The sequence below is a fragment of the Salpingoeca rosetta genome (assembly GCF_000188695.1).
Source record: "Salpingoeca rosetta unplaced genomic scaffold supercont1.25, whole genome shotgun sequence".
Taxonomy (NCBI): domain Eukaryota; class Choanoflagellata; order Craspedida; family Salpingoecidae; genus Salpingoeca; species Salpingoeca rosetta.
Genome location: NW_004754909.1, coordinates 439,283 through 453,318, shown reverse-complemented (window position 1 = coordinate 453,318; position 14,036 = coordinate 439,283). Strand labels below are relative to the sequence as shown.

Below are 14,036 nucleotides of genomic sequence, written 5' to 3'. Positions count from 1 at the left end.
TCCCGACTTGCACCAGAAAGGCGACGGAGGCGGTCACGCACATCACCCACACACCATCGTCATCCCAGCATGGAGGACTTGGAAAGGGTTATGTTGCGGAGAAGGAGCCTCGTTTTGAAGATGCAGTCGTGTTATGGTGAACTAGCGAGTCTCGGGATCAGCTACACTCGAGACTCCATCCTTCCACTTTCGCAGGTTCACGTTCCTAACTGAAAAAAAAATCCAACATCACACACACACACACACACAAGTACCAACACACATATGCACATACAGCTGCCCTCCCCCCCCCCCCCGGCTCTCTTCCTCTCTGTCAAAACAACCTCCTCATGGACAACAACATCGTTTGTTCTTCTTCAACGCAAACCGTGTTTACTTGCTTGCAGCTACTTTCTGCTGTGTCTTCCCAGCGAGGATGAAAGCGACAGCGAAGCAGAGCACAGCCCCCTCCCGGGCTGGACACACACGCCACAGCCCAGCCAGGTACTCCAGCAACGACAACAACATCAACGACAGAAGCAACAGCAGGGCGCTCGCTATCATGGCTTAACCACAGATGATGATGATGATGATGACGACGATGAGATTCACGCACATGAGGAGGATGACAGCGACGAAGCAGGTGGTGGTGATGGTGGTGGTGATGGTGGTCATGGAGATGACGAAGACAACAACACCAACGACGACGACAACACCAACAACAACGACAACAACACCAACGACGACAACAACAACAACAACGACGACGACAACACCAACAACGACGACAACAACACCAACAACAACCGCGGCAGCAACGGCACCGAGGATAAGGAGGACGAGTACGATGACGGCGTTGTGCTGCTCACGTGTGACCTGGACCAGATCACACCGTTTGTGGTCGACACGGCCGGCACACCAACACGCATCACACGGTCGCAGTCGTTTCTCTCCTTCTTTGAAGCTGAGCGGGAGGAGCTTGAGGCATCTGGTGACGACGAAGATGGCGATGGTGGTGACAAGGGAGGAGGTGGTGGGGTGCAGCAGCCGCAGGTGAGCGCTGGTTACGGCTTCCAGGAAGAGCTGTTGAGGCGGACAACACCTATTGGCAGCGAGGACGCAGAGGTTGGCGACTCATCTGACAACGCCCTTGCCAATACAGACATGGCAACGACAGGAGCGACTGCACCAGCATCATCAGATACGACGACGACGACGACGACGACGACGACGACGACGACGGTACAGCCGGGCGCACACATAACCGCCGCCGCCACCACCACCACCGCCACAGGTGCAGCAGCACCAACAGCAGCGGAGCTACTGCTCAACACACAGTCGACGCTGGCTGCCCCGGTGGGGCTGAGCGCAAGCGGGAAACTGACAATCGCCAGTCCCCAGAGAGCAGCAGTGCAACAGCAGCAACAACAACAACAGCAGCAGCGACAACAACAAGCACAGCAGGAGCAAGCACAGCAGCGGCAGGAGCGCCGTGGTGGTGACAGTCGATACGTTCGCCAACGCCGAGGCAGCGGTGCTCCAGGTGGCGGCGATGCGGTGAACGTGTTTGTGTCCAGCGCCAGCGCCAGCGAGAGCGAGTGGGCGGTCTCGTTCGAGCAGGCGAAGCAGCGGCTGCGCAGCGGTTGCGTATCGGGCACGCGCACGCGCACGCAGAGCGAACGGCTGGAGCGGTCATCACTCCGTCATGCGGCGAGTGCTGACGTCGACGTGCTGTTCGCTGGCCCCGGGAGCACAAGCAGCCTTGATGACCCGCTCTCCACGGATGGGCAGGGCAGCAGTGGGGAGGATGAGGAGATGATGGAGGCAAAGGTGACGAAGGGCAGGACAAGGGACCAACGTCATGTTGATGACGATGGTGATGACGATGGTGGTGACGGTGCACGGCTGTTGGATGTGCTGCCAAGGACAGACAGCGGAGAGTACAGCTTGCCGCCATCTGCTGCCGGCGCATTCACCCGCGCAGTGAAACGCAATACGAAGCCACAACCGTCTCAACACTCACAGGGGCAACGAGAGCAACGAGGACACCCCGGTCAAGGAGAGCAGCAACGGCGTGACAGGAAGCAGAAGAAAGGACGGAAGGGAAGGAGGGCCAAGGGGCTTCGGCGGAGCAGGGAGCAAGGTGACGGTGATGAGGCAGCTCCACGCGTGACCATGTTTGTGCAAGACAGCGAAGGTACCGACACGGACAACGGCAGTGGCAAGGAGGATGTGTTTGTGAGCGGCGGTGATCGGACTGGAAACCGCGCTGGAGTCAATGTGCAACACGGTGCAGGGGCGAGGGAAAGGCAGCAGCAAGGCACCATCACGACCACAAGCACGAGCACAAAAACAACACCAACAGCAACAACAATGACGGCAATGGCTGTGGTGGTGAGCAGCAGCGCTGAGGAGCACGGCGATGTGAGAGCAACACGAAGAGAAGGCAAAGCGAAAGCACCAAACCAGACGGCAACGGCGAACACAACGACCATTGGCGTCAACACTGGACTATCGCTGCTTCACCGCACACCTGAACCCGGTACACCCGCTCACCCCCGAAATGGCGGTGGTGGTGGGGGCAGCGGCGGTCGTGATGACGATGGTGCTACTGATGGTGTGCGCAGCATTGATGGGGATTTGCTTCTGAGCGGTGATGAAGACGCTGATGGGGCCGAAGATGGTGGCGTTGAGCGCACGCGGCGTGGTGGTGCTCGTGGTCGTGATCGTGGTGGTGCTCGTGGTGGCGGCAGTGGCGGTGGCGGCGGCAGTGGTGATCGTGGTCATGATGGTGGGGATGTGACCACGGGTGCAACGACTAAGCAGGGCAGACGGCTTGACTGGAGCATGGCGCTGTTTACAGACGAGAGCATGACAGAGCGGGAGCGCGAGCATGTTGAACAACACGAGCACAGCAAGAGCCTGGCCTTCTTTGCACAGCTGCGCTCGCTGCTTCCCTCTGGTGAGGAAGCAATTGCACGCCGGGAGAGGGAAGGTGGTACTGGGGCGAAGGCCGAAAAGCCGAAGCGCAAGGAGCCGCGGTACACACACGGCACGGACAAGTGGTTGGGGAAGAAGTTCTACTTTGGAACGGACCATCCATCCGAGGACGAATTGCGCAAGAAGGAGGACTTGGCAGCGCAGGCGCGCGACACGAACCGGCGCAATCGCCAGCGCCAGCAGTCTGTGCGCCGCAGCCGCAGCCAAGACGACCTGTCCTCCCACACGGAGGGCGATGAACAGGACTTGGTGTCGTGGGCACGCGCGCACAACGCGGTCACCACGTCAGATGACGACGACGACGATGATCATGATGATCGCGAAGATCTTGGTGATGGTTTCGGGGATGTGTTGCTGCCGTCAGGCCGTGTGTCTGCTGCCTCAACGTTTTCCACAGCATCGTCGAGCGAAGGCAGTGGTGGTGGTGGTGGTGGTGGTGGCGATGGGGCGTCCAGGGAGACACGGCAGCGCACGCGACGAAAGGCGAAGAACAAGAACAAGAAGAAGAGGAAGAAACAGAAACGCTCGCGAGGGAAGACAGAGGCAGCAACAACGGCAGCAGTGACAGCAACAGCAGCAAGAAGAAGAACAAAGACAGAAGAGGTGAAGGGTGATGATGCGACTCCGGCTGCGGCTTGCAATGCCGAGAAAGGGCAGAAGAAGGCGGTGGTCACGCGCGTTGCTGGCACACAGACGAGCATTTTCCTGCAGTATCCACACTACTTTATCACTGACTATCTGGACACGGAGGAGCTGGCGCTGCGGCCCTTTGTTCCGGGCCTGCAACCCGCTGGGCCTGACTTGCTATCGCTGACGGCATACCGCTCCATGGTGTATGCGGAGCACGCGGGGGGAGGACTGCTTGTCCCAACCACGGAGGACCTACTCGACATGTTTCCGCCAAAGGCCCGCAAGGTATTGTGTGTGTGTGGGGTGGGGGGGGGTGTGTCGTTGTGTGTGGGTGGGGGGGGGTGTGCGTGTGTGTACATGTATGTGTGTATGTGTGTGCGTGTGTGTGCGTGTGCGTGTGTGTGTGCGTGTGCGTGTGTGTGTACGTGTGTGTTCGTGTGTGTTCGTGTGTGTTCGTGTGTGTATGTGTGCGTGTGTGTGTACGTGTGTGTACGTGTCTGCATGTCGAATACTGGGGGCTGCTTGTTTGTGAATGTTTGCGTGCCAAAGCAGGTGTCTGTCGGCCACATTTCCCGCCTCTCCATCGTGAACACAATGCCCAATTCATCCCACCCATGGCATCAAATCCCATCAATCTCACTCATTCCACCACTTCCTCCCCTTCTCCCCCCGTCCTCTTAACTGCAGGCATTGGCTCGGACGGGAGCGACGACGTCGCACCACCTGCTGCTCGCCTTCTGCCGGCTGTGCCCGTACATGGACGGTACACACACGGTGGAGGAGGTGATGCGTCTGGAGGGCATGTCGCACACACTCATGTACCAGGTCCTCAGCGGATTCAGGGAATTTATCACCCAGGTCGACTACTGACGTGGCTGCCTGGGCGTGTACGTGTTTGTTTGTTTGTTTGTTTGTTTGTTTGTTTGTTTGTTTGTTTGTTTGTTTGTTTGTTTGTTTGTTTGTTTGTTTGTTTGTTTGTTTGTTTGTTTGTCTGTTTGTTTGTCTGTTTGTTTGTTTGTTTGTTTGTTCGTTCGTTCGTTCGTTCGTTTGTGTGTCTGTGTGTGTTTGTGTGTCTGTGTCTGTGTGTGCGTCTGTGTCTGTGTGTGCGTCTGTGTCTGTGTGCGTGTGTGTATGTGCCTCTGTGTGTGTGTGTGTGTGTGTGTGTGTGTGTGTGTGTGTGTGTCTGAACTGCCGTCCTCTCCGCTCTTCCCCCCCCCCAACACTGCCTCTCCCGTCTCGCATTCATTCATGGCTGCCCAACCACTTGTATTTCAATCTATCGCTGTGACGTGGTGAATACAAGCAAAGCTATTGTGACAAAAGATGTGACGCAACGTGTGCGCATGTGTGCAATATGAACAAAGGAAAGAATGACATCACAAGACAATCAAATGCGATTTCCGTGACAGGAAGCGAGTGGTTGCCGTCTCATTGCATCCAGGGTCTGCAACCATCCTCGGCAACTTACGTGATGGTCAGCACAGTCAACACACGAACCGCGTGGTGGAAAAGCACAAGAGCTCATCGGTGAAAGGAGGCTGAAGCTGAAGCCATCGAACGTGCTGTTGTTGTTGTTGTTCTCGCAGAGTGGCGATGTGTGGAGGTCACGTGCGAGGGCATATGCGACGACGACGCCGAGTTGCGCTCACTGGAAAGTGTGGCGAGGTGTTCCAGCGCAGACGGCGAATAGTACGCAGACACTGCGAACGAGTACGACCGCTCTGTTGTAGTGTATGTGTGAATATGGGTGTGCGTGTGTGTGTGTGTGTGCGTGCATGTGTGGGTATGTGTGTGTGCGTGCATGTGTGTTACAGTGTTGCGCAAGTCGCCATTAGCATCTCACGCTTCAGCACACAATCGCTAGTTCCAAAACACCAAATACGTTGTCAGCAGATCAAACACGCAACTGTGTGTGTGTGTGTTGCAAATAGAATTACGCCAACAGAACCAAGCATACCTGCTGATGACGGCAGGTGGAACATGTATGCTGGTCGAATGGGTGCAGCCGCCGGTTTGGGTTTGAAACTTGAAACACGCGGCACGCGTGTGCCGTACGTCTTGTTCAAGCGCAGGCCCTGATATGTACTCATCATCCTGATGATATGGCGGCAGTGGCAGTGACAGTGGTGATGAGCACGTGTGAAGGTGGGGGTGGCTCATGGTGGTCGTAGATAAGTGGTTGATTGTCATGTCATCTTGATGGCGTGTGGATGAATTGGTGTCGGTGTTCATGTGCGTGTGTGCGTGTGTGGAATCATGCGTGTGCGTATGCGTGCGGTCATATGCACAAGTGTACGTGGCAACTAACTGTGGTGTCCAGGGCCGCAAGCGCACACGCTCCTCTCGCTCGCGCCGCTTCTGTTCCGCAAGCTTCTTCCTCAGGTACTACAGCGGGCCCACCCATTGGCGTTATGAGGCAGCGGGTGCAATGGTGAGATTTCGAATTTGCAGCGAAGACACAATCACGAACACCACACCTGTACACACGAACGTGAGGCACAAGCACACGCACAGGCATGCGCACAAGCACACGTACAAGCACACACACAAGCACACGTACACATGTGTGCACAGAACGATGCAACCACAACCAACACAACACATACAACGCAATGCACACAAACAACAACACACCACAGACACCACAATGCAATGCGAAACAAAATCACAACACAACGCAATGCACTGCACCCGTTGCACAGCCGACGGCCGCTTACCCGGCGCCACCAGAGCTGGATGGTGAGAGCAGCAACCTCACGCATGGTCTGTGTCGGGGGTTGCTGCTGTGGCCTCCGCCGTAGTGTTGTCTTCATTCGTTCATCGCCTCCAGCATTCTCGCCGCTGCCACTGCTGCTGCCACGACGGATTGTGCTCAATGATGATGGTGGCGGTAGTGGTTTGCGCGTTGCCGTTGGTTGCGCTTCGAGCCATGCAGACATTTTCCGCTCAAGATCACGTCGCTTCAAGTATCTGATGCATAATGGTGGTGGTGGTGGTGGTGGTGGTGGTGGTGTATGGTGAGTGTTGCGGGTGACCTTGGTGAGTGTTGATGTACAATGTGCGCGCACATACGTTGTCATAATCAGGCACGACGATGTGTATGATGTGCAATGTGTGCGCGCACATACGTTGTCATAATCAGGCACGACGACGTGTGCTGTGCGATACGAGTAAACCAACACTTCAAACGCGCCAACACCCCAACCACTGCAATGTTCAAACACTCAAAAAGTGCGCTGCACCTCTTGAATGAGCGCTGAATGGTGATGGCGGCGTCCGTTGTTCGTCTGATCCGCTGTGCTCTCGTCGCGTCTGCACGACATCGTCCAGCGACGCTGTTGAAACGATGCACAAACTGCTCCTTCAGCGACACACGAGACACCGCTGTGTCTGCGCTCTCGCTTGCGCTGTGGTTGTGGCAGTGGCAATGATGGAAGGACAATGGTGAGAGGTTGGTGTGATGTGGTGTTGTCATTTGCAGTCGTGTTGATGATGGTGGTGATGACAACGGCGCTGATGCGAGGCACGCGGGGACACGAAACGACAAAACGCAAACGCAGCGCCAAGTACATACGTCTGCAAGCAACGCTGCTGGAAGCAACCAATCACACTCACAGCAAGCATCACCGCTCCAACCCCTCTTCATGCTCACTCCATTTCAGACATATCCACAGGTCAACTCACGCCTCCAGTTGTGCGCGCATCTTGCGTCTGTCCTGCTCCTCCAAATGCCGACGCGCCGAAGCCGACATGGGGCGCGATGGCAGAAGACTGCTGCTGCTGTCACTGTTGATGTTGCCGTTGCTGTCACTGTTGCCGTCACTGTTGTTGCTGTTGTTGCTGCTATTGCTGCTGTTGCTGTTGTCTTTCTCATCAAGGTTCCCGTTGTCGCTGTGGTTTGGGCTGGTAGTGGTTGCAGTCTCACCATCTTCATCGCTGTTGTTCACCTCAGCGGAAGAGGAGTCGTTGTTGCTTTGATTTTGCTGCGTCGGGTCATTATCGCCTCCATCGCTCCCTGCGCTCTTATGACCCTTCTGCTGTCTCCCATCGCCACCACCATCGCCATGGCCATCACTGTTGGTATTCTGCTGTCCGCCATTGCTCACGTTCCCTTCGTCATCACCATTTTGTTCGCCAGCAACGTCTCTGGTCTCCTTTGCATATGCATCCACATCTGTCGCATCAACCTTCCCTTCTTTCTTCTCTCCCTCCTTCCCCTCTGCCTCCTCCACCTCCACCGCTTTCTTCTTTCCCTCCTCTCCTTCCCCCCGTTCCACCGTCTTCTCGTCCACATCCGTGTCCTCTTCTTTCTTCTCCCCGCTGTTCGCCCCTCTGTCTTTGCGTGCCAGCACGCGTGCCTGTGCGCGCCGCCACCACTGCTGTATCATCCTCGCTGCCCAGGGCTTGAGTTCGCCAATGGTCTGCCCGCCGTACAGACGAAGGTAGTCCACCAGCGCCTCCCGAACACCGCTGTCCTCAACAGCAAGCACGTAGTCGAGTGGGGTGCGGTTGTATCCAAGCTCCATCGCGTTCACCTTCGCACCCCGCTCAACCAGCAGCTACGTCGAAATGGGCAGGGGGAAGTGTCAAGTTGTATGCATGAGTAAGACATGCCTGAAATGCGTGACGCGTACACACACACACACAAAAGAAAACACACACGCACACACACACACAAGCACTCACACACGCACACACGCACACGCACACACACACACAAGCACTCACAGATGTACACGCGTGCACATACAAGCACGAGCAGCTTCATCAAACCACCATACAAATGTATGCACGCGTGCATATATACACACACACTCTCTCTCCACTCCACCCCACCCATCCCCTCCCTTCCCCAAACGCGTGTGAAGGAGTGGGTCAGTTCTCGCCCACCTCAATGACGGGTCCGTGTCCTGCAGAGCATGCCCAGTGCAAGGCCGTCACGCCCTCCGTGTCGTGCGCGTGAATATCGGCGCCGCTGTCCAGAAGAGCGCGAATTACATCCACGTGTCCGTGGAACGCCGCATACTGCAGCGGGGTGCGCCTGACGTGGGCGGACACGTGTGTGTATGTGTGTGTGTGTGAGTTTGGTGTGTGTGCGTGTGTGTGTTTGTGTGGGGGGGGGTGGTGTGTGTGAGTTTGGTGTGTGTGTGTGTGTGTGTGAGTTTGGTGTGTGTGTGTCTATATGTATGTGCATGAGGGTTGTTGAGACGTGTTGTGTGTGTGTGTGTGTATGTGTGTGTTCGTGTTGATATTTCGAAGATGTCGGTGACCAGCGCCACCAGCAAAGCAAACACGTGTGCGCACACATGCACACACATGTGCCCACACATGCACTCTGCATCTCACCCAAACTTGTCGTGGACGTTAAAGTCCGCGTGGTGTGAGTGCAACAGTGTTGTGATGGCAACAGAGCCCGTGATAGCCGCCCTGCACACACGTGTGTGTATGTGCGTGAGTGTACGTGCGTGTGTGTGTACGTGTGTGTATGTATGTTCACACACGCGCGACCAAGCGCACATGGTCGTTTGAATGGAGGGTGACCTCGTTCGAGAGGCGTGATGCAGCCATACACTAGTCGTCAACAGAGGCGCGTGCAATGCTCATTTACTTGATGCTTACCAGTGCACAAGCGTGCGGCCTTCAACATCGCCCGTCGTGACAGTTGCTCCAGCTGCACTCAAGCACACGCAAGCAAACACGCACACACGTGAGTGTTCACAAGCACGCGGATAAATGAGAATACCTGAGACCAGGGGCGACATGCAATACTCCAACTCACACCCGCACACAAGAATCCAGTCAGCTCGCAACATGCGCATTGCCACCACCACCACCACCAACAACAACAACAACAACCACTACTACAATGCTCGGCAACCTCGCAGATGATCACACCTTTCAACAGCACTTCGCAGGCCTCCGTTTGTGTGTTTGTACACGCATATAGCAGTGGTGTGTTTCCCTCTGTGTCGCGAACGTCGACACGTGCACCAGCCTAACCAACGACACACACACACATGTGTAGGCACAGACAAGCATAGAGACTCTTGTGTGAGTCTGTCGCGACCTGCTGACATGACACAAGATTATCGCCAACACCACCACTCATCACCGCATCCACCTCCACCACCACCACCACCACCACCAAACACAAGCACACCTTGATGAGGCGGGAGCACATGTCTGTGTGTCCCTCGTGTGCGGCCATGTGCAGTGCGGTGTGGCCGTCGTGGTTCTGGATGTCAACCAGTCCTCCGTTTGACAGCAGCACTTCTGCAGCGGCCGTGTGGCCTGGATCACGAGCACAGCAGTCAACACCACGAGCACACCAGCCATGGCAAGAAGGCATGGGTGATGAGTTGCATGAGTTTGCGCACAACGGCACGACATGACATGTGCGCGCGTGGGCAGAGGAATACGTGCATAATGATACAAATGCGACACACGGATGGGAACATGCCGTACGCCCTCCTTTGTTACTTACACACACGCACACACACAGAGGGTGCTCGTGTACCTTGTGCAGCTGCGAGAAAGAGAGGGGTGCGGCCTTCCCCGTCAATGGCATTGATATCCACTCCCAGCTGCACCAACACCTCCAGGCAGCCCACGTCCCCTTGCACCTGTCACGAAAGAGCAGTGGCATGGAGTGGCAGGTGTTGTGCTGTAGTGAGGAGGACGTTGTATCTTTGTATCGACAGTCAGCATTGCTACTCGCATGAGTAGCGTGGATGACAGCGTAAACCGCACATTGCCATCCGCCTTGTCATGGTGCTCTCATCATCTCAGTTCAACACACCACCACAGCTACAACCACCACAACCACGACCACCACAACTACGACTACAACCGCAACTACGACCACCGCAATTACGACCACCATCACCAATTGGTGCTCACCGCCATGTGCACGGGCTGCATGCCATGGATATCGCCCTCGCTCGCGTTGCCGCCATATTGCAGCAGCTGCTGCAGCACGCTGCTGTTGCCTGTGGGTCGCCGTGACACGATATGCGATGTTAAATCCACGCGGCGAGACACACACACATACGCACATTCACACACACACACACATACGCACATTCACACACACGCACATTCACACACGCACATGCAGACCCCCCAAGGTCGACTTCTTTCCAGCATCCCTCCATGCTCCACCCTTTGAAAGTTCACTGCACGTGTGTCAGTGTACCTGCAAGCGTGGCCCAATGAACGCATGTACGGCGATCTGTGTCCGCCAGAGAGAAGTTACAGCGCCGCGACGACAACTGTGATGCGCACACGATGTTGTGAACGTGATAGCAGCAGTGACGGTGACGATTGTCCGCATGTGAGTGAGAGTGAAAAAGAGGGAGAGTTCATGGCATCTACCATGTCAACAATGGGTGTGAGCATGCAACGATTTCCAGACACGTACACACACAAATACAGCAACATGTGCACCCAAACGCAACAGCAACATGTGCACCCAAACGCAACAACAACATATGCACAGTTGCAATCCCTCTGCGCTGTCGCAGCGCGCGCACCTGCGCCGCAATCACGGGCACGTTGTTCTCTTGGATCGCAAGCATGAGCGCTGCGTGCGTGTGCATATGAGAAGATGTGAGTGTATGAGTGCATGAGAGGATGGGGAAGTGTGTGTGTGTGTTTTTGTGTGTTTGTGGTTGTGTGTTTGTGTGTGTGTCAATGGCGGTAGCGAGTGCGGTGCGTGCAATTACTCGTGCCACGTTTCCATGCACACATCATATCCCAACCTGTGGATCCAGTCTCATCCTGAACGTTGATCGTGTTTGGCTCAAACACCTTCATCGCGAATCACGAACCAGCAATGTCAGGATTGAGAGTGAGCAGCAAGCGGCATCTCTTCGTCGCAGCGCGAACGACATATGAAGGGGGATAAAATGGGCACACGAGCGAACACGCACTCGCACATAGCCCACAGCACGCGCACATATGGCCCAGAGCACACGCACACACACGTACGCACACACGCACACGCATGTACGCACGCACCACACCGCAGCACACACTGAACATAGTGCCAACCATAATCTGCTTGCAGCATTTGTCCGACTCGTTCATGGCTGTCCAGTGGAGAACAGTTCGGCCCTGATGGTCGCACGTCATCAAGTCTGCACCCTGCGTTTGCGTCGCGGCATCATGGTATGTGGTGAGAGGTACACACCCACGCACGCACGCAGGCAACGAAAAGATGGCTGTTGTCATCGCAACTCCTCATGATAAGCACACACAGTGGCACACGCACACACGCACACACGCACACACGCACACACGCACACACACACGCACATACACATACACATACACATACACGAACAACACGATGACAACTGACGTTTTCGATGAGGGCGGCAAGGTGCTTATAACGGCCCTGCGATGTGCACCAGTGGGCCGGCGTCAGGCCGTTTGTGTCTGGCAGGTCGATGTTGTCGCGTGACACGGGGATGATGGCTTTGATCACCTTTGACGACTCAGCCTGTGCCGCCAGATGCAGCGGGATGCAGCCAAGCACGTCTTGCACCGTCGCCATCTCAGGCGCCTCCTTCGCCAGTACCTGCACAATCTTGTGGAAGCCCTGTGCGCACGCCCAGTGCAGCGCTGCCCGCCCTTCGCTATCGACAGCTCGCACCTGAAAGGTGGGGAGCAGGGAAAGCAACCATGAACAAGAAAGATTGGCACAGAGAGAGGGGGAAGCGGACTGCGCATGTACGCGCGGGATGCAAACGGAGCAGCTGGGCACGATGGAGAGAGGAAGAGGGCAATACACGCATACGCACGCACACGCAACGCACCACGCATACACCCACGCACATACATCTGAGCCTTGGGCGATGAGGAATTTGACGGCGTTCAAGTGCCCTTGTTGTGTGGCGATGATCTGCAACACGTGAAGTATTTGTGGAGGAAATGTGGGTGAGAATAGATCGACTCAGCGCACGCCTGTTCCCTCCTCACCTGATGGCGCACACTCAGTACCCACAGCATTTGCATGACACTGCGAAGAATACACACCAGTGGCGTCTGGCCCGCTTCGTCTTCTTCGTCAATGCCGAGCCGTCCTGCACACAACGCACAACGCACAACGCACAACGCACAACGCACAACGCACAACGCACAACGCACAACACAACGCACAACGCACAACGCACAACGTACGGTGTGTGCTGGTGAGAAGACGCACGTTGGCACTTAACAAAAATGTGCCACGCTTGATGCTCACGCTTGCCTCTCCCTCCGAACCATGAACACAAACAAGCACGCACACCACCACTTCATGCGCGACGCAAGCGCTCTCTTGTCACATGCATCAAAACAGACGCACTGACCATAGTGGGCGAGGAAGTCGCTCAGCTGCAGCACGTCACCCTGCGCTGCGAGGTCATGCAGCGACTGCTCTGCAGTGGCCATGGCACGGCACGCGTGATGAATGGGGCTATGGAGGAGGTATGGTACAGAGGGTGGTGCTTGCTTGTCTATTTGCTTGGCTGGCTGTTTCCTCAGCTGCCTGCTTGTGTGTGTGTGTGTGTGTGTGTGTGTGTGTGTGTGTGCTTGTTTGACAAGTTCTGTTGTTGTGTTTTGCCCCCTTCTTCTCCTCCTCGCTGCTGCTTGCAGGTTGGTAGGGGCAGGGGTGGCTGTCGAAACTTGACCAAATTTTCCACTGATTCCGGGCACAACCACAACACCGCGTCTATTTGTGGTGTCGCCGGAATTTTTTTGGCGCAACGCAAGTGCTTGTTGTGGATGGTTGCTGCTTGATCAAAGCGCCCATACACAAATACACACGAGACGACAGCAGCGGTGAGGGGAGAGAGAACCGTGTGTGTGTGTGTGTGTGTGTGTGTGTGTGTGTGTGTGTGTGTGTGTGTGTGTGTGTGTGTGTGTGTGTGTGTGTGTGTGTGTGTGTGTGTGTGTGTGTGTGTGTGTGCCGTGTCTCAGTTTCGCTGCCTTGTTGTGTTGTCACGGTTACCATTATCGGTTGGTTGTGATGTTTGTTTATGTGTGGTGTTTGAGAAAATCACATACACACCCCTCTGACGGCTCACGTCTCATACACATGTGCTCATTGGCTGTGCTCTTGCAGGTCTTGTTCTTGCTATGGGCGACCAACAACGGTTTCGCCACATTGGCGATACCACAAAAGCCAAGCCAGTCTTTGGCGAAACAGACTCGATACGCATGGTACGTTTGTGTGATTGTGTGTGATTGTGTGTGATTGCGAGTGATTGGGTGATTGGGTGTGTGTGCGCGCGTATGCATGCATGTGTGTGAGTGATTGTGTGTGTGTGTGTGCGCGCGAGGGCTTGCGTGCACTCTTTGTTTGTGTGTGTGTGAGGACGCGTGCTCTCTCTCTGTGCACGCGCTTTTCCATTCTTGTTTGTGCATCAAGGTTTGACACGCGT

General features: G+C 55.6%; 3 protein-coding genes across 3 annotated transcripts in view; 2 read left to right on the top strand and 1 right to left on the bottom strand.

Annotated features, from left to right (window-relative positions):
* Nucleotides 1-415: 415 nt before the first annotated feature.
* On the top strand, nt 416-4,525 carry PTSG_08811 (uncharacterized protein; the record flags this gene model as incomplete). The annotated part of the gene is made up of 3 exons (XM_004990139.1): nt 416-483; nt 795-3,894; nt 4,297-4,525. 3 exons carry the CDS (start codon nt 416-418, stop codon nt 4,477-4,479), a joined length of 3,351 nt encoding a protein of 1,116 aa, XP_004990196.1. The 3' UTR covers nt 4,480-4,525.
* A 492-nt stretch (nt 4,526-5,017) lies between these two features.
* PTSG_08810 (uncharacterized protein) lies at nt 5,018-13,269 on the bottom strand. The gene is made up of 21 exons (XM_004990138.1): nt 12,963-13,269; nt 12,649-12,695; nt 12,452-12,514; nt 11,972-12,265; nt 11,662-11,754; nt 11,370-11,418; nt 11,142-11,191; nt 10,805-10,880; nt 10,510-10,598; nt 10,127-10,232; nt 9,770-9,900; nt 9,505-9,604; nt 9,229-9,280; nt 8,956-9,036; nt 8,500-8,650; nt 7,294-8,168; nt 6,852-7,016; nt 6,327-6,579; nt 5,918-5,994; nt 5,567-5,703; nt 5,018-5,330 (listed from the first exon to the last, which is right to left on the bottom strand). The coding sequence occupies exons 1-21, from the start codon at nt 13,042-13,044 to the stop codon at nt 5,131-5,133; spliced, it is 3,171 nt and encodes a 1,056-aa protein (XP_004990195.1). The 5' UTR covers nt 13,045-13,269; the 3' UTR covers nt 5,018-5,130.
* Nucleotides 13,270-13,300: 31 nt separating this feature from the next.
* PTSG_08809 (uncharacterized protein) overlaps nt 13,301-14,036 on the top strand; it is a 4,795-nt gene continuing 4,059 nt past the window's right edge. The window contains exons 1-2 of the mRNA XM_004990137.1: nt 13,301-13,434; nt 13,718-13,815. Coding sequence (XP_004990194.1) covers nt 13,732-13,815 — 84 coding nt within the window. The 5' untranslated portion in view covers nt 13,301-13,434; nt 13,718-13,731. The remainder of the gene's footprint in view (nt 13,435-13,717; nt 13,816-14,036) is intronic.

Bases quoted from the DNA above. Each gene is read 5' to 3' on its own strand.
- PTSG_08810 (XM_004990138.1), bottom strand. From the start codon at position 13,044: ATGGCCACTGCAGAGCAGTCGCTGCATGACCTCGCAGCGCAGGGTGAC. The intron at 11,192-11,369 runs GTTGGGATATGA...ACACGCACGCAG, and splicing joins GGATGAGACTGGATCCACAG to CGCTCATGCTTGCGATCCAA. The intron at 10,881-11,141 runs GTGCGCGCGCTG...TGCGCATCACAG, and splicing joins TGCCCGTGATTGCGGCGCAG to TTGTCGTCGCGGCGCTGTAA.